The sequence below is a fragment of the Sarcophilus harrisii genome, chromosome 2 (assembly GCF_902635505.1).
Source record: "Sarcophilus harrisii chromosome 2, mSarHar1.11, whole genome shotgun sequence".
NCBI classification, from domain to species: domain Eukaryota; kingdom Metazoa; phylum Chordata; class Mammalia; order Dasyuromorphia; family Dasyuridae; genus Sarcophilus; species Sarcophilus harrisii.
This window is the reverse complement of record NC_045427.1, coordinates 208,228,744-208,248,451: the sequence shown is the minus strand read 5'-3', so window position 1 is coordinate 208,248,451 and position 19,708 is coordinate 208,228,744. Positions and strand designations below refer to the sequence as shown.

The 19,708-nt window shown below is 36.7% G+C and overlaps 1 protein-coding gene across 3 annotated transcripts in view; it reads left to right on the top strand.

The window, feature by feature from the left end:
* Positions 1-19,011, top strand: part of ATP6V1C2 (ATPase H+ transporting V1 subunit C2) — a 57,224-nt gene extending 38,213 nt beyond the window's left edge. For 2 of the 3 annotated variants that reach the window (XM_031951293.1, XM_031951292.1), the window contains exons 7-14: positions 2,320-2,418; positions 4,698-4,766; positions 7,216-7,308; positions 7,739-7,832; positions 13,137-13,274; positions 14,306-14,403; positions 18,279-18,408; positions 18,680-19,011. In XM_031951293.1, coding sequence (XP_031807153.1) covers positions 2,320-2,418; positions 4,698-4,766; positions 7,216-7,308; positions 7,739-7,832; positions 13,137-13,274; positions 14,306-14,403; positions 18,279-18,408; positions 18,680-18,769 — 811 coding nt within the window. In that variant the 3' untranslated portion in view covers positions 18,770-19,011. The remainder of the gene's footprint in view (positions 1-2,319; positions 2,419-4,697; positions 4,767-7,215; positions 7,309-7,738; positions 7,833-13,136; positions 13,275-14,305; positions 14,404-18,278; positions 18,409-18,679) is intronic. The other variant, XM_031951294.1, reaches the window with a different exon arrangement.
* The last annotated feature ends 697 nt before the right edge of the window (positions 19,012-19,708 follow it).

Sequence of the window (19,708 nt, the reverse complement as noted above, 5' to 3'; positions counted from 1 at the left end):
GGGACTCTTGTCTCAAAGCATCCAAACACGAGTGAGGTATTCCAGAGGGCTCAGGGAAACAAAGGCAAGTAGGGGTCGGGAGGGAGTGTAAAAGCACTGGTGAATGGGAAGTTCCATGAAAGGACTATACATTCAGTTCTGATAGGCTGGGAGTAAGGAAGGATCATAAATTCTCATAAGTTGAGGGAAGAAGCTAAGAACCCCTAAGTCTAGCTCAGAGAATTCCATCTAAGAATTTGAGATATTGGATCTGGAGTTTTATGAGTTTTTGGAATGCTAGTGGCCAGGGCTCCCAGTCCTAATTATCTCAGTCCCAATGGCCAGGAAGGGGAGTTGCCATCAGGGAAACTGAGGCAAGGAAACTGAGGTATAACACAGTTATGGACATGACTTAATTTTCTTATAAATCTGATTAGGAGAGTAAATTGGAGACATGTATAAATTGGAGACTCGGGTCTTTGGAAAAGTGCTGTATTCTAATGTCGTCAAATACCCCAAGAGAAGGAAATAAAATTAGAAAGTAGATTATATCCAGATTTTGGAGAGGTTTGATTAACTAAGAACTTGACTTAGTGAGCAATGGGAATGTGCTGGGGCTGAGTTTTCAAGCAAGTTTTCAACAGAGAAGCAGCACATCCAAATAATGCATTAGGGTGATTAATCTGGCAGAGCAATGTAGATGGAAAGAATGAAGGTGGAGAGGGGAACCCAGGTCATTGAGGTGTGGAGTAGTCATTTTGGCACACTGGTGAGAACACCATTGGGTTAATGAGCCAAGCTTGCCACAATACAAGGGGAAGGGAGGGGTTGCTAGCTTTAGTACCCTGGATTCCAGGAGATAGAGGAAGGGAATGTGAATGGCCAGGGAATAAGATGAATGAGCATTTTTCAAATAGTGGACAAAATTCTCCTCCCCTTGCCACATGATGCCTCTAGGGTACTTGCCTTAAGTTTGTAGCAATGATGTGGTACCTTCCCTGTCTTTCTAGTCTGGTCTGAATCATTGCATTCCACACAGTTCATGTTCCAGTTCAGTTGGACAGTTCTGCTCCTGCAATGCCTCAGTGTCCCTCATGACTGGAATTAATTAATAAGCAATTTTTAAGTGCTTACCTCAGTGCCAGGCACTGGGCTATTATGTTGAAGATTTTGAAAAAGTAGAAAAATAATTCCTCTTTTTACATTCTGTGGATGAAATATCCATTCTTATTTTTACCTTTAAAATCCAGCTTAAATGGCACCTCATCCATAGTGCCTTCCTCATTTCACCCTATCCTTCTTCTCTATCATTAAAGACCTTCACCATTGGATCTCAGTCTTACTCTGAAGGAAGCAGTGGAATAGAAAGTGGATCACCTGATTTGTAGACAGAGGACTTGTGTTTAAATTTTTAGCTTTCAAGTTGTTCTATCATGAAAAAAGGGATTTAATGTTTTGAGACCTTAGCAGCCTCATTGGTAAAACAAGGGGATACAATCAAATGGTCTTAAAGATCAGTTTGAAATTTATGAACTTTTTCTCTTGCTTCTTCTCCAACTTTACCTAATACTTTATGCTATACAATTAAGGTAATTTTTTCCCTAGAAAATATGACTTAAGCAATCAAATTGTTTTATCAGTTGGACAGAGAAGTTTTTCATGATGACTCACTGTATGTTATAAAGAACGTGTTTTAGAAATCTTTTTGGTGTCTAATATAGGACTTGATATAAAGTAAATGCTTAAAACATGGCTGTGATATTATAAAGTCCAACTTAAATGCTACTTCCTCCATGGAAGCTTCGCAGATGCCCTCATTCAGCTAAGTGCTATTCCTGATAGCACTTGGTAATATTCTACTGTACTCATCGTGTAGTATTAGTTAGTCAACTGTGTCATCTCATGGTAAGCACATGAGGTCAAGACTTTTATCTAAATCAGAGGTTCTTTCATTATCTGTCATGAACTTCTATGGCAGTCTGGTGAAGCCTATGGATCCCTTTTCAGAATAATGTTTTCATATGTATAAAAGAAAATAATAAAGGAAACTAATTATGTTGATGTTGATCTCAAGAACCCCTGATCTAAATTGTTTTCTACACTGCCTAGTAGAGTGCTCTGCAAAACACTCAATAATGCTTGTTGACTTATTGAATATATGAATATTTTGTAGTTGGGATCTCTTATTTTCAATGTGTGTGTTTATATATATATATGTGTGTGTGTGTATATATATATATATGGCACATATGCCTATATACCAGTAAGCCTAAATGAACAGGAGCTCAGAACCGATATACCTTTCCATTAAGCTCATATCTTTCTGCTTTTGCATTTTAGGGGAAATCTCTTCACTCGGACATTAGCTGATATTGTGAACAAAGAAGATTTTGTGCTTGATTCAGAGTATCTCATCACTCTCCTGGTGATAGTTCCAAAGTAAGAGCACTGTTAAGTGACCCCAGTGTTGAGTGGCTTTGGTTCTTCTTTGAACTGATTTCTTTTTGTCCAATGTGCTTGCTGAGGGAGATGAGGGAAAAATCTTAGGTCACTTCAGGCTGGATGGAAACCTGAACCAGAGGAGCCCTTTAAGAGGGAGAGTGAAATAATTCATTTGGACCCCTACTCTATTCTAATAAGTATTAATCAATTTGATATGATTCCATAGGGGTAGTGATTATAAGTTCTGTATATTAGACCATAGAGTTGTGAGAGATTGTAAGTTCTCTTGCTTAATCATAGGAAGCTAACTAGGGAGCCTTCCACCTTTCTTTTCCTTTGTTAAGGTGACCAAGTCCAGCCTGGTAAAGGTGACTCAATGACATGGAAAGTCCTCTAACTTATTTTTGTAGCTTTGGAGTTTTGCAACAATGTTCCTTGGACTTTCTTTGTGGTATCTCTTTTTTGGAGATGATTGAGGGATTCTTTCTCTGAATATTTTGCCTTCTGCTTCTAGTATATCAGGGCAGTTTTCTTATCTTTTGAAGAATGATATTCAGGCTTCTTTTTTGGTTGTGGCCTTCAGGTAGACCAGTTATTGTTAAATTTGTCTCTCTTGGATGTATTTTTCAGGTTGGCTACTTTTCCAATGAGGTATTCTACATTTTCTTCCATTTTTCATTCTTTTTAATTTGTTTATCTGATTCTTGATGTCTCTAGAGTCATTAGTTTCCATTTGTTTGGTTCTAGTTTTTAGGGTATGATTTTCTTAAGTTAACTTTTATATCTCTTTCCATTTGATTACTTCTACTTTTCAAGTTGTTTTCTTAATTGAATTTTTTTCTTTATTTTTTCTATTTTTTGGATTTGGCTAATTTTGTTTTTAAGGAATTGATTTCTTCGGTGTTTTTTTTTTTCTTTTGCATTTGATCAATTGTATTTTTTTAAGGAATTGTTTTCCTTTTCAAAAATATTGACTCTTTTGCATACCTCTGTTTCTTTCCCCAATTTTTCCTTTATTTGCCTTTTAAAATCTTTTATGAGCAGTTCTTAGAAGCCTTTTTGGGCTTGAGACCAATTTATATCATTCTTTGAAGATTTCCCATGTGGGTATTTTGTCCTTGTCTGATTTGGTGTTTTGGTCGTCCTTGTTACCATAATAGCTTTATATGGTTATATGGTTAAGGTTCTTTTCTATTTCTTGCCCATTTTCTTTCTTTCTTTTCCTGTTTTGTGACTTTTAAGGTCAAGCTCTGCTCCTGGAGTATAGGGGATGCTGTCCCAACTTTCTTGTGCGATTTGTGTTTGGTATTTTGCTCTCTCCAGGAAATAGCCTGATTCTTCCTGTCTGGTAATTTGCATCTATACTGGGACTGGAGGCTGCTCCACTGGTCTGCTCTGCTAATAAACTAGGACCAAGTGTCTTAGTTGATGACCTGCTGTGATTAAGACCCTCTCACCAGCTTTGTGAGCTAGGCTGAACACCCCTTTCACCCCAATGAGACTGACCTTTCTTGAAGTTCTTTGAATTGTTTCATTCCATTAGACTCTTTTCAGAAGCTTGGTTTCATGTGGTTTATGGGGGAAACTGGGAAAGCTTGAGGAGCTATCTGATTTTATTAACTTGGCTCTGCCCCTGGAACTATTAATCAACCATTTTTGTATCTTTAGATCATTTTTTGTTTTATCCAACATGAGCAGGTGACCATTTTATGATGTTATGACTACTTAATGGAGATGCAAAGTGGTTTGTCCAAGACCCACCCATCAAAGCAAGATTTATCAACCAATGGGATTCCATACTTTGTATAGACTCTTTAGAGTATTTAGGTATCAAGCCTTATAAAAAAATAAGGCCCTGAAAGAAGGGGTATCTCATTTTGTGAGGAAGATAATGAGGTCCACTTCATTAGAAGGGACCATGGACTCTTTAATTAAATGTTGTTGGCTCAGTCTTTTTTGTTGGGCAAGTTTTAATCCCCACAGTAGGAAGCTGCTGGAAGCAATAATCTGTCAGGCAGAGCCCTCCCATCCCAGGTGGTGGGGAATTGATGGGCTCCTCCAGAAAAAGCTGTGGCTCTAACACTTAATAATTATAAGACTTAGAGAAAGTCAACTGCCCTCTCAAAACCATAGGTCTTTATATTTCAGATAGAGATAATAACAGACCTACTTCACAGGGTTCTTTTAAAAAAATATTTCTGTGAACTTATTAAAATTTACAATGCACTGTATTATTTTTGCTAATGCTAACTGAAGTTCTGTTCTGTTGCTTGAAGGCCAAATTATTCACAGTGGCAAAAAAGATATGAATCTCTCTCAGACATGGTAGTACCTCGATCAACCAAGTAAGTAAAACTTTTGAATTCAGTCATTGGCCTGTTAGGGTATTTGTTTTCATTGATTTTTATACTTCTTGTATTTAGAAATGGCATTTTGTTCAAGGAAAAACTGTTACACTCTGTATGTTTCAGAATGTTTAGTGTATTGAAGAGGCAAAGTGTGGGACTGATGGAAGTATTTAACTGGTGCTCATGAGCTTTGGTTGTATGCCTACCTCTGCCATAAAATGAAAAATGTTTCTTCTGTGCAGTCTTTGGTAAATCATCCTTCTTTCTGGGCATCCCTTCTTTGTAAAATGTGAGGGAGCTAGGACTAGATCACAGAAAAGAAAGAATTTTTATTAGAAGATTAAGTTCTAGGGACTCATCATGAAACTACAGGTCATATTTGAGAATGGAAATTCTCAAAATTGCATGTGATGCATGTGTACAAAATATTTTTTTCCATATTTCCAGGACCCATAATTTCTTTTTATGGGTAGGTAATTTTTTGTGCTAATGTTGGTCTAATTCCTTCAGACTCTAGAAGATGATTTTTTTTTTTTTGCTGAGGCAATTGGGGTTATATGACTTGCCCAGGGTCACACAGCGAGGAAGTGTTAATTGTCTGAGACCAGATTTGAACTCGGGTCCTCCTGACTTCAGGACTGGCGCTCTATCCATTGAGCCATCTAGTTGCCTCCTAGAACATAATTTTACGAATTGCTCTGATGGGGAAAATCATTTATTTGATGAATCTCTTTGCTCTTAGATGAATTGGTCTTTAGGTAACAGGCATGTAGTCCATCACTGGGATTTTGTTATTTGAAACTCTTTTTAACCTATGCTTTCCTGGCACAGCCTTTGTGAAACAGGGTCATCTCCATATCATGATCAAGCATCTCTAAGCATTATGGATGGGTAGTCAGATTTTAGAAAGACCTAAATGGTCCTTGCCCTCAGGAGCTTATAATCTATCTCATAGGTAGAAAAAGACAAATTTACCAGTGATAAAAGGCACAAGAATAGTCTTCCTAACTCTAGTGGGAGTAGATTCTCTAAGAACTTCTGGCAGAGTTTTAGAATATATTCTGAACACCATATGATGAGGTGATGTTTGAAGTGGGCCTTGGAAGATGAATAAAATATTAATACTTAATAAGAGATGGATGCATATGTATACATATAATATATTATAAATATATAAATATGTAATATGTATTGTTATGTATGTGACATATATTTAGATATATGTATATTTATAGACAGAGAGAAAACAAACATAATTTAAGTAATTTACTTTCTGTTTGCTTGTTGTGAATAAAGAACTTGCTTTTAATTTCCAGATGAAAGCCACAGAATCTTATATTTAGAATTAGATGTGGCTAGGGTACTGGATATGGGATCAGGAAAAGAAGTTTAAAATCTACCTTAGACATTGTAGCTGTGTGATTTTGGGATTTAACCTCTGTCATTTGTCATTAAATCTCTGCCACTCTCAGTTTCCTGTTCTGTAAAATGAGCATAATAATTGTACTGACCTCAAATGTTATTGTAAAGATAAAAAGAAATTATATATGTAAAGTACTTTGCAAATCTTAATGCATTACATACAGTATCATCATCTCAGCCTTCATTATCAAATCCTCATTTTAAAGGTGAGGACCATGGCTCCTTGGAGACATCTGTTGACTGTGGTCACATAAAATTTAAATCCAATTTGTCTGACTCCAAAACTGTGAAGTAGGCAATTCACAAAACTCATCCTAGTGTGGAGGTGATTTGGGGTTGTCAAAGGCTGTGGTGGTGTATCAAGCTGGAAATGCTTTAAGTGCAGAGCCAGTGATGGTCTTTGTGTTCATAGTATGAGTTTTAAACTAGCTAAATTCAATGTGCTTGTAATTTGATTGTCCCCAATGGGCCTATTAAGAAAAAGTACCTTACCTTGATGAAATCACAGACATTTCTAATTACTGAAATGATATAAAAGTAAATATCATCCTTCTAACCTGTTAAGATCTTCCTGATTCCTCATCCAGTGACACAAGTCTTCCACCTAACTTCTTGTCAAGTGAAGACATCATTTGGGCCTTCACCTAGTTGCCAAGCTACAATTCAAATCCGGTTCTTCTAACTCCTAGTCCCTTTCTCTCTTCAAAGGACCAATCATTAAAAGGACCAATATTTAGATCGATGAGAGAATGCCCAGGTATCATTAGCAGTCTCTGGAATCTCCTAGTTGATACAATCTAGTTGGAAAAATCCAAAAGCTGGCAGAATAAAGACTCTAGGGTCAGAATTTGAAAATTGTCTGTATTTCTAGCTCTTAAATTTTCCAAATGCATGGAACATTACCTCTAGGCTTCTGAGATGCTAAATAGAAGGAACAGTAGAATGTCAAATCCTGGAGAAGAATAATGTCTTTTAGTCTGATTACAGTCTGAACACAGTTATGAGTGGGTCTTCTCTTCTGTAGATTGATTGCTGAGGATGATGAGGGAGGCCTCTTTACCGTCACGATGTTTCGGAAGGTGATCAATGATTTCAAAGCCAAAGCCAAAGAAAACAAGTAAGGATTTTGGATTACCACCTTATTTATCTACCCACCCAGTTATTTATTTTCTATTTACTTTTATTTATTTATATTTTTTTCTTTGTGAAATTTGAAGCTGAAAGCTTAAAAATGTGCTTTTCTATCATGCCTCTGTTTTCAATTAATGGCAAAATCAGGATTTGAACCTTGTTCTCCTGTTTGATAGTCTGCTAAGACTTTACTTCCTCCTACACATTTAATAATTTGGTAACATATATTACTTCTTTAAAAAAATTTTTTTTTCTTCTCCAATTACATGTTGAAACAATAAAAAAAAGAATTTTAAGTTTTGAGTTCCAAATTCTACCTATCCATCCCTCTTTCTCCTCCTATCTCCCTAGGACAGTAAGCAATCAGATATAAATTATACATTTGTATAAAACATTTCCATTTTGCTTCTTTTAAGGTTCATTGTCCGTGAATTTTTCTATGATGAAAAAGAAATTAAATCTGAAAGGGAGGAGATGACTAAATTGCTCTCTGAAAAGAAGCAACAGTATGTAAGTACTTGAGTCTGGTGAATTTTTCCTACTTAATTTCCAAACTTGCTGCCCTACCCTTCAGGTGGGCAGGTGTCTTAGCAAGAAGAGGCTTTGTTTGAAGCTTGGAAGTTTTCTTGATTTGGTCCCCAACTCTTTGAGAGATCCTGGGGGAGCTGGTCTTCTGTTAGTCCCTGTGTACTTCTATCAGGCAGTGTTTGATTTTATAAGAGCTATGAGCTAAGTGCTCTAGGAAAGCAGTTTTAGGCACTGATAATGTGAGCTCAGGTTCCCCTTGAAAAGGGGTCTTAGAGTGCCCTCACCTTTAGACCAATGGAATTTAGAGGTTCATTGGTCAGAGGGACCAACGTAGCTCCTGTGTTGATGGCAATAACACAGCTATGCTAAACGAAACTGGTTGAACCACTTTTGACAGCAGGGTTTCAAGGGAGTGGTGCTTGATGTCCAGATGTACCAAACAACTGTCTCTTGTCTTTACCTATCCATGTTTTTAGTAATGTATCTGCATAAAAAGGTGGCCTCCAGCAATAGTATCACGTGAGCTTTATACTATATGAAGGAAGCTTAGCTTAGCATGTAATGAAAGCTAACAGACTCTCCATTTTTAAAGGTGAGCTACATGACCTTTGGGCAAATAATTTTTTCTTTCCATACCTGTTTGCTCTTGTAAAGTCGGTTTTAGTACATATGTAATCCCATCCATATCATAGTCAGATTTTCATAAATCAGAAGAACTATGTTTCAAAAATGAAATCTTTTATTACCATGCTTACCACCACCAAGGACTCCGGTTCTGAGATCCTATGATCTAATGATTTTAAAACTGGTGATTAAAAATGGAGAACAAGTCTGAAAGACCACTTTGCTTTCTTGGGAGGAAAGGCTTTATTCAAAATTTTTAAAAGCATGCCATTTTTACTACTGAAATTATGAAAACATTTTCATTTTATTTTATGATGTTTTATATTAATATATTTATTTATTATAGGTTTTTATTGACAACATATGTATGGGTAATTTTTCAGTACTGACCCTTGCAATCACTTCTGTTCCAACTTTTCCCCTCCTTCCTGCCACCCCCTCCCCTAGATGGCAGGTAGTCCCATACATGTTAAATATATTAAAGTGTATGTTAAATACAATATATGTATACATATTTATACAGTTGTCTTGCTACACAAGAAAAATCAGATTTAGAAAGAAGGTAAAAGCAACCTGGGAAGAAAAACAAAAATGCAAGCAAACAACAACAGAAAGAGTGTAAATGCTATGTTGTGGTCAACACTCATTTCTTTTGCGGGGTGTACCTGGTTCTATTCATTATTGATCAATTGGAACTGATTTGGTTCATCTTCATTGTTGAAGAGGGCCATGTCCATCAGAATACATCCTCATACAGTATTGTTATTGAAGTGTATAATGATCTCCTGGTTTTGCTCATTTCACTCAGCATCAGTTCATATAAGTCTCTCCAGGCCTCTCTGAAATCATCCTGCTGGTCATTTCTTACAGAACAATAACATTCCATAATATTTATATACCATGATTTATTCAGACATTCTCCAATTGATGGGCATCCACTCAGTTTCCATTTTCTAGCCACTACAAAAAGGGCTGCCACAAACATTTTGGCACATACAGGTCCCTTTCCCTTCTTTAAGATCTCTGGAATATAAGACCAGTAGTAGCACTGCTGGATCAAAGGGTATGCACAAGTTGATGACTTTGTGAGCATAGTTTCAAAGTGCTCTCCAGAATGGTTGGATTCGTTCACAACTCCACATTTTTCCCACACCCCCTCCAACATTTGTCATTATCTTTTCCTGTCATTAACTTAGCCAATCTGAGGTGTATAGTGGTATCTCAGAGTTGTCTTAATTTGTATTTCTCTGATCAAAAATGATTTGGAGCACCTTTTCATATGGGAGGAAATAGTTTTAATTTTATCATCTGAAAATTGTCTATTCATATTCTTTGACCATTTGTCAATTAGATAATGGCTTGGTTTTTATAAATTTGAGTCAATTCTTCTTTTTTTTTTTTTTTAATAGCTTTTTATTTACAAGATATATGCATGGGTAATTTTACAGCATTGATGATTGCCAAACCTTTTGTTCCAATTTTTCCCCTGCTTCCCCCCCCAACCCCTTCCCCTAGATGGCAGGATGACCAATACATGTTAAATATATTAAAGTATAAATTAAATACAAAATAAGTATACGTGACCAAACCATTATTTTGCTGTACAAAAAAAATCGGACTCTGAAATACTGTACAATTAGCCTGTGAAGGAAATCCAAAATGCTGGCAGGCAAAAATATAGGGATTGGGAATTCAATGTAATGGTTCTTAGTCATCTCCCAGAATTCTTTCCCTGGGTGTAGCTGGTTTAGTTCCTTACTGCTCCATTGGAACTGATTTGGTTCATCTCATTGTTGAAGAGGGCCACGTCCATTGGAATTGATCATCAGATAGTATTGTTGTTGAAGTATATAATGATCTCCTGGTCCTGTTCATTTCACTCAGCATCAGTTCGTGTAAGTCTCTCCAGGCCTTTCTGAAATCATCCTGCTGGTCATTTCTTACAGAACAATAATATTCTGTAACATTCATATACCACAATTTACCCAACCATTCTCCAATTGATGAGCATTCATTCAGTTTCCAGTTTCTGGCCACTACAAAGTGGGCTACCACAACCATTCGTGAACACATAGGTCCCTTTCCCTTCTTTATGATCTCTTTGGGATATAAGCCCAGTAGAGACACTGTTGGATCAAAGGGTATGCACAGTTTGATAACTTTTTGAGCATACTTTCAAATTGTTCTCCAGAATGGCTGGATGTATTTACAATTCCACCAACAATGTATCAGTGTCCCTGTTTTCCCACATCCCCTCCAACATTCTGCATTATCTTTCCCTGTCATTCTAGCCAGTCTGACAGGTGGTATCTCAGAGTTGTCTTAATTTGCATTTCTCTGATTAATAATGACTTGGAGCATCTTTTCATATGGCTAGAAATAGTTTCAATTTCTTCATCTGAGAATTGTCTGTTCATATCCTTTGACCATTTATCAGTTGGAGAATGGCTTGATTTCTTAGAAATTAGAGTCAATTCTTTATATATTTTGGAAATGAGGCCTTTATCAGAACCTTTAACTATAAAGATGTTTTCCCAGTTTATTGCTCCCCTTCTAATCTTGTCTGCATTAGTTTTGTTTGTACAAAAGCTTTTTAACTTGATATAATCAAAATTGAAAACATTTTTATTCTAAAAGCAGTTGAGGTTTTAAGAAGTGTTATTTGTATGGAAGGGTATTTGTTAATACATTATGCTATGTTCTATATTCATTGGCCAAAGCTTGATGTCAGATGTTTATGTAACTAATAGAATCCTGAATACGTTACAATTCATCATGCCTTGTTATTCTTTTTCCATGTATGTCAGAACTGGAATTTTTTGATTGCCCCAATAAGAGATATATGTCAAGAAAAAAAAATCAGATTCATGTATAAAAAAAAAAATTCCGTCCTACGTTTTGTGCTCATTCACACCCACAGCTTTCATGTTGTCTTGAATAATGCCTGCTGATGTTCGATTCTGTACAATGAGCTGAGCTCCTCTGAAATCCTTAGCCATCAAAGAATAATTCTGGTTAATAGACTTTAATGAGGCAGACCCCTCAGCAGGACATTATCAAATAATCCTAAATAAGAGCTAAAACACAAAACTTTTATTATTTTTTTAATTGGGAAAGAGGAAAGAGTTGGGGTAGGTCATTTCTGAGGTTTGTTTTACTACTAAGTCTGATTGTTTTAACTGTGAACTAACTAGAAAATCTTGTTACTCAGAACACTTCCCATTAATTTCATGAGCATTAAATTTTTCCAATTTTTTTTTTTTTTTTTTAAGCTGAGGCAGTTGGGGTTAAGTGAGTTACCCAGAGTCACACAGCTAGGAAGTGTTCAGTTTCTGAGGCCAGATTTGAACTCTGGTCCTCTTGATTTCAGGACTAGTGCTCAGATTTTTTAAAGAATAAAAAAATAAAAATTAAAGCGCTCTTGCCTCTTTTCCTTTACCCCCACCTCCAAATCAAGGAATCAATGTACTATCTCTTCCTGACTTGGAAACCTTTCATAATGTCTTACCCTGGAATTTCATTGAGTTTCTAGGATCTGGATTGGCTAGCAGTCATTTTTATTTCCAGAGAAACTTTTTAGAAGGCTGTGCTGAGGAGGAGGGGTAAAGTGGGGCTCTTGGCACTGCCCTCTGTATCATCATAAACCAACCTGAGACCACCTCGTTTATCAGTGTGTTATACAAGAGCATCACACCTGCCATCTGCGTTATCAGATCACTGGTCTAGAATTTTACTCTGTGTTCCACTTGTGCACATTCCCCCCAGGGGAGTGTGGCCAAGGTTTCTTTAAGAAGGGAAATGGAGCTCTGTAATAGGCATCCAACTTCTAAACATTTAATAGCTTTCAACCTTCTCATCTTATTATATGGGAAAGTAGCCTTTTGCTTACTGGTCTTTAGGTGGAGGTAAGGGTGAGGTGGGGTGGGTTTATAGGTCAGAACTTATTCTCTGTCTTAATCCCATTTTAGATCTGTTTTATTGTACATTAGGAACTAGTAATTTTAGCCTTCTTTTGTTCTTGACCAAGCAGAGAAAGCTCCATTTCTGCTTTCACTGTAATTCTTCCTTCATTTCAGTGTGGGCTTAAAGAGTACAGGATGAAATCTCAGATCTACAAATTCATTCCCGGCTTTCCTAAGCTAGTCCAGTACCAGCAGCTATCTCTTCATCGTCTTCCAGTCTTTTCTCACTTGGCCCCCCCCCTCCCCATCATGCATTCTACAGTATGGTTCTGCTGCTTGGTCTACTTGTAGCTTCTCAGACAGGACTCTCCCCTCCATCAACTATTCTTAATACATTTGCATACTTAATACTTTTCCAGCTGCCTCTCATGACTGGAAAGTTCTGCCCTCTTTACTTCTATTTCCTTGACTTCATGTAAGATTTGGGGAGGCCTTTGCCTTATGAGGGAAATACCAAATATGGGCAATATATATATATTCTAAGCATGGTATGTGATCTTAATCCCTCTTTCAGTAATTGGTTTCAGTCACCAAGTCAGTCACAGACCATTTTCAGTTTCCCCAGGTTAGGTGACAAGATCTAACTTTAGCACTTAATCCCTAGGATTAATATTAAATTTTGTCACTTGCTTGCTTTTAGATGCTTTGTGTTAGTTTGTGTTCTAATGCAATGATTAATAAATCATTTCTATGCTTATAGCAAACTTCACGTGTTGCTCTTAAAAAGAGATCATCCACCTTCCCGGATCAAATGGTTAAAATGACCCCAATAGGGAACCCTTCTAGGCCCTCTACGGGGCAGACGGACAAAGAAAAAGAGAATGAGGGCGAGGGTGAGGTAAGCAGTTGTGCTTGGGGAGCTTTTATATTCCCTCTCCAGACTGAGAGGTCTTTAACTTTTGATAAAATGAATCTCTCCCCATCATTTTCATCATCTAACGTGGCTTTCACTAGCCATCAAATTAATAAAAGTGATGAAAAAGGGGATCCTTCCCTCGCCAATTATGCCTCTTATTAACCTATAGGTCTCTTCCTCCTAATACCTAAATAACTGCTTCTTGGTCAGGTGTGCTAGGTTGTCCCAGGATTCTAGGTGGATGGAGCTGATTGGGAGTCATGAGTCTTTGGCTTGATGACGGGTTCTGCCACTAACTCACTTGGATGTCGGGCAGCTCATCTGTGCTCTCTTAGTTTCCCCATCTGTACAAATGAAGAAAATGGTACCCAACCATCTAACAACATATCTTGAGGTGTGCTGGGGAGGATTCCTGCGCTATTCTTAAAGTGCTTTCAAGATTCCTCAGAAGAATCTGCAGCTTGAGCTGATTACCATTAGTTTTATCAGTATTTTCCATCGAGGGAAGCGCTCTTGAAATCTGCATTATTTCTCCTGCTAAGCAGGGTTGGGGCTTTAAGCTGGTCTGAAATGTGGTTTTGGAATATTGGTCGAGCATGGTTGACACTGTAGCTTGCAATGACAGACGGTAAAGGGTCCTGAGTTGGAAACTGTTGTCAGACAAAAACTTGAAATCTGCCTGGTATCAGAACTTACTTTTAAAGTGGGCTTGCACATTTATATATACCTTGGGGTAGATGGTTTGCATGTGCTGGGTGGCTGAGCTGCTAATTTCCTACAACTCTATTTAACGGAGTCTGGACTCCGATGGCAATTGGTCCCCATAATGCAGTTGGGCCTGTTTGTTTTACCTTGCTGGAAGGCGGACTTCTGGGTGACTTCCCACCTTCTTTCCAGCTTTTGCAAACTTCTTGTTCTTATCAACTCCAGTATTCCGTCATGATGAAAAATTTTCTTTAACTTGCTGTGCCTGGGGGTAGAGGAGAAAAGTGATAACCTGATTTCTTTTCAAGGGTCCCCTTTTGCGGTGGCTAAAGGTGAACTTCAGTGAAGCATTTATTGCCTGGATTCACCTGAAGGCTTTGAGAGTATTTGTTGAATCTGTGCTAAGGTAAGTGAACCTAAGTTACATGTCAATATCATTTTTGGGCACTGGGTCTAAAATTTATTTATTTATTTTTTTATATTTAATAGCCTTTTATTTACAGGTTATATGTATGGGTAACTTTACAGCATTGACAATTGCCAAACCTCTTGTTTCAATTTTTCCCCTCTTTCCCCCCACTCTCTCCCCCAGATGGCAGGATGACCATTAGATGTTAAATATATTAAAATATAAATTAGATACACAATAAGTATACATGTGGGTCTAAAATTAAGATTAGTTCAAATTTATATACATTTCTTCTTCTTTTGTTTGCAAAATGAGTGTAACAGCACCTTCCCCCTAAGGTTGTCAGGAGGTATAAGAGGAGATAAAATGCTGGGACACATTATATAAATGCTAGCCATTGATTAACATTTTATTTTTAATTAATAGTTTACTTAGCATTTTAAGGAAGTATTAATTAGCATCACTAGTATTATTCAATGACTTTGTTTTATTAATAGTAGTAGTAATGATGATGATAATGTGAAATAGTGGAGAAAATCTTGGACTTGGGAAGCTCTTGGGTTCAAGTCTCAGCTCTGACACTATCTGTGTGATCCCAGGTAACTCTCTTTAGCTTAGTGTGTTTTATTCATCTATAAAATAGAGATGACAACATCCATTTTACCTTCTTGTTAGGGTCACAAGCAAAACACTGCAAGTTTTAAGACCAAAGAAATATTATTGTTATGAGACTGAAAGTTTTTAGAATTTTAAAGGTAATTGGGGGAATACATTATACAGACCTATATCATCTGTATTGGTCTCTCCCCTGTATCATGTTGGGGCATGGGCAGGGGATAGAACCTGTAAGATTAGGTTAAGCGGTGGTAATAGATGGACTTTTGGAGCAGAATGTGGACATTTCTATCCAGTCCCTTCACAGGAGTGAAGAACAGAATGTTACTAGATGAAGATTACAGCTGATAAGATAGAATATATCCCTGGAGAAATCTCCAAGGAAGAAAAACTAAAGGGCTGTATGAAGGGGAAACTTATGCTGTCACCAAAGACTATTTATTGTAGAGGTGAGGAGGGAGAAAAGAGAAAGGAACAGAGAGACAAAGAGAGGGAGAGGGCGGGAAGGAAGGGAAGGAAGGGAAGGATGGAAAGGGGAGAGACAGAGAGAGGGAGATGGGGGAGAGACAGAGAGAGGAAAGGAGAAAGGAAGGTGAGAAGGAGAAGGGAGTGGGAAAAGTGAGGGAAAGGTGAGGAGAGGCCCTGGGAGGAGAGAAATAGAAGGGAAGGAGACAGGAAAGAGAAAAGGAGTAAAGGAGAGGGTAGGATAGAGTAGAGGAGAGAGATGGGAGGGAAGAAAGGAGAGGGAAAGGGAGGCCTATCCTTCATTTGCTTTAAAGGAAAAGGTTACAAAAAAATCTTCCAAAATCCAAGTTTCTACATTTTCGAACTTGGTGCCCATTTACTATGAGTATCCTGGAATTTTTCCTTCCTATGCTACTATATAACTATGGCTCTTTACATTTTAGAAGTTGCCTCTTTTTAAGGGAAAATAAGATTTTGAGAAATATTCCAATGTAGTAACTTGTTGGAGAGCCACCCCAACTAAATAGCAGATTTTATATCAACCTCTGCTGTTGACAATATTATATTATTTTAATTCTTACAAGTTAACAAAATGTAATAGAATTTCCTGAAGGGCTTTGTTTTGAAGAGTTATGGCTTAGGAATTAGGTGGCATTTAAGAAATGTTTTCTCTTGGAAATAAATAAACACAAACATTGCCAATTCTTATGAAATTTACTTTCCCAATAAATTCCTCTGAGAGCCATCCTTTACAACAAATATATTTTTTTTAAATTCAGTAGAACACACCATGTCTTTATGTATATGCAGTTTTTCACACTCATTTTAGACTATCTCTACAAAGAATGGAGATTTAACCTCTCATTAGCACAACCATTCAATCAACAAGCATATATTAGACACCTGTGTCAGGTGCTAAGGCTATAAAAATTTAAAGAGTCCTTGTCATTGAGTAATTTATTTAACTGAAGAATACAAATAATAGTCACTATATTTTTTTTTTTTTTTGGGGGGGGGGGAAAGACAGGAAAAGGCACAAAAATTATTAGCCAATTATAAGTGGAGAGAGCATTGCTCAAATAACAGAAGAGCAGAGCAGCAAAATACAAGGAAAATGAGTTTAGAGTTAGTTAGGATTATGATTTTATAACTTTAAAGTTCTCACCTCCAATGCTTTTAGTACCTGACACAAATAATTTAATAGCTAAACTCATTTTTGCTCCGGTTTTTACATATAGGGAAGTTCCATTGAACTCTGCCCTTGCCACATGTATATAGCTTTGGATGTCTCAATGTAAAATCTTTATATGCTTTACTATAATTTAGTGTATGGCAAGGTAAAAAAGGGCAGCTGTCCAGGATGAGAATTTATATAAAAAGCTGTGTAACTGAATTTTTTGGGGGGAAAAGAGACTCATGACTTTAGAACAAAGCTTTTTTTTTATGCTGAGGCAATTTGGGGTGAAGTGACTTGCCGAGGATCACACAGCTAGGAAGTGTTAAATGTCTGAGGCCATATTTGAACTCGGGTCCTTCCGACTTCAGGGCTGGTATTGTCTGCCCACTGTGCCACCTAATTGCCCTGGTTAGCAGCTTTTTAGAAAGGATAGATAATCTTCATGTACTTTTCCATTTTGAAGAGGAGCTATCAGATGCATACATACGTGCATACAAAAGTGCAGGTAGAGAACACTGGGAAGGCATTTTTCCTTGAATTTCAGCCTTTGAGCTGCTTGGCATGGGGGCCAATTTAGTCCATCCATCCTCTTGCCCCCTTTTTTCCTTCAAGTTTACTTACAAGTGGTCTGCCTAATGCCTTTCCTTCAAGTTCCTAAACCTATTTAGATATAGCATATTGAGAAGAAAGATCTAAAAACTTCTAAATTAACATTATTTAATAAATAAAGCATTGGTAAGTTGTAATGGCAAATGTGAATCATTGGCTTCGGAACCAAGTTTCTTAGACCTTTAGTTCAGGTTATCATGGGTAAGAAGTCACTATTAAGAACCAGGGAGTCCAACTTGAGACTCTTTAAAATTGAAAAAAAGTAAATTGCTCCTTTATACATAGTTATGTCAGGACATAGATGTATTATAAAAATAATACCCTAGGAGTAAGAATGGAAAACTTGCTTTTAAGTACTTTTAAATGGTTTTGACTATAAAAAATCGCATCTGAATCCTTGAACCATTGGGCTCTTTTTGTTTCGTCAATGACCATAATATTTTTCTTAGAAATGTGGTTGGTATAAACACTCATTTCTTTAGGATACACATTTTATTCAAGAACAATCCTGTTTTAAGCCAGCATTTACTTATACTTGACTCAGACTTTTTTCTCCCCCTGTCTCTTTATTATGTTAGGATCTATAGAAGGTACTAGTTATACACTCACCCCAGGGCTCAAGTAGACAAGAGTCCTTGTTTCAGAAGCTCTATCCTTTTTGGGGGTAGGGAGAAAGAGAAGGCAATGAGGTTTAAGTGATTTGCCCAGGATCACATAGCTAAATAAGTGTCTTAGATTGAACACAGGTCCTTCTGATCCCAAGGCTGGTACACAATCCACTATCATCTAGGCTTTTGAACTTTAAAATAAATCAATTATACCTTCACCTTCAGCACAATTTTGTTAAAAATGCATTTTAGTATGATGCTTGTGGCTCTACTGTGGTAAACTGGGACAAATGTACTTTATCAAGTATCAAGCAGAAAATTAAATGTTCACTGTAATATTTTACTGTATCTCTTAAGATCTTACATCTTCAAATCAATGTTTTATACATTTAAAAAAGGTATGGACTACCCGTGAATTTTCAGGCAGTGCTTTTACAACCCCATAAGAAGGCCACAAAACGTTTGAGAGAGGTTCTAAACTCGGTCTTCAAACATCTGGATGAAGTAGCAGCAGCAAGTATATTGGATGTATGTATATCATCTATGACAACATGTAATTGTATTTTATTTCCATTACCAAATTTTGTGTGTGTGTGTGTGAAATTAAAACAATGTTCAGGGCGCCAAGAAGAATTAGTTTTAATATCTATATAATTTCCCGTCAAATGTTAAGATTTAGTGCTAAGCAGTGTTTTCAAAGATTGAAACATGGATATGAACAAGGTTCAAACTTGAACCAAAAAACTAAAACCGAAATCTTCCAAGAATGCATTTAACTAGTCTTCTTTTCCTTTTCTAGGCTTCTGTGGATATTCCTGGATTACAACTAAATAACCAAGATTATTTTCCTTATGTCTACTTTCACATTGACCTTAGTCTTCTTGACTAATTTTTAACAGCCCGGTAACCCTTCATAACTCTACAAATTGTTTTATTTCATCAAATTAAACTTTAGGTGCTGTCTTCTCTAAGTTAAAGAACTGTTACAAAATTAACTTCAGAATAGCAATTACTTTTTTAAAAGATGGCCTACAATTTAGAATGTTACCACAAAAATTACTCACAAAAATTAGTTATGGTTGTATTTATTTTTTTGTAAGTTACAATAAAGAAAACTCCCATGTCTTTAAACTTTGAAGTATTTTTTCTTGACTTCAATTTAAACATAATTAAAAACTAAGATAATACTGAACACCTAGTCATCCTTTTCTAAAGATAATTTTACACGTATTCAAGGCATTATATGTACAAACATGTAAAATAATTACAACTGTTTTGTACTTATGTCTTATAGTTCTATGCCCTGCCCCAAAATCTAAGATAATTTGTCAAAGTTGAAGACTCCTAAGTAGGGCATAAGTATATAAGTTCCATGCCTTACATTGAAGTCTGAAAAAGACTATTATTACAAATGGTGTACATCATGCCATTTAACAAATATTTGGAAACTGCTTATTGCCTAGCTATATACCTGGGTTCTGGTTCCCTGATATTCATTTGAGGAGGCCTAAGAGTGGTAGGTTGGAAATGAAGCCCTGAACCAGCAATTGATTAAAACCTATTCTCAAGCAAAGCAAAGACTAGGGATAGGTGGTTGCTTCAGGCACAAGGAGCACTTTAAAAACAGTATGTGGTAAACCTGGCTTTCACAAATGCTTTGTCCCTAAAAGTATATTACACTTTATAAAATTAGTTTAAGTTTGGGGAACCCAGATAAGTGTAAAAATAAAATAGTGTTACAATCAAAGGGTCCTTTGTATTCCGGTAGCAATTCAGTTTATAAAGATATGATTAAAATGAGAGAAATTTGCAAACAGGCCCAGTGAAA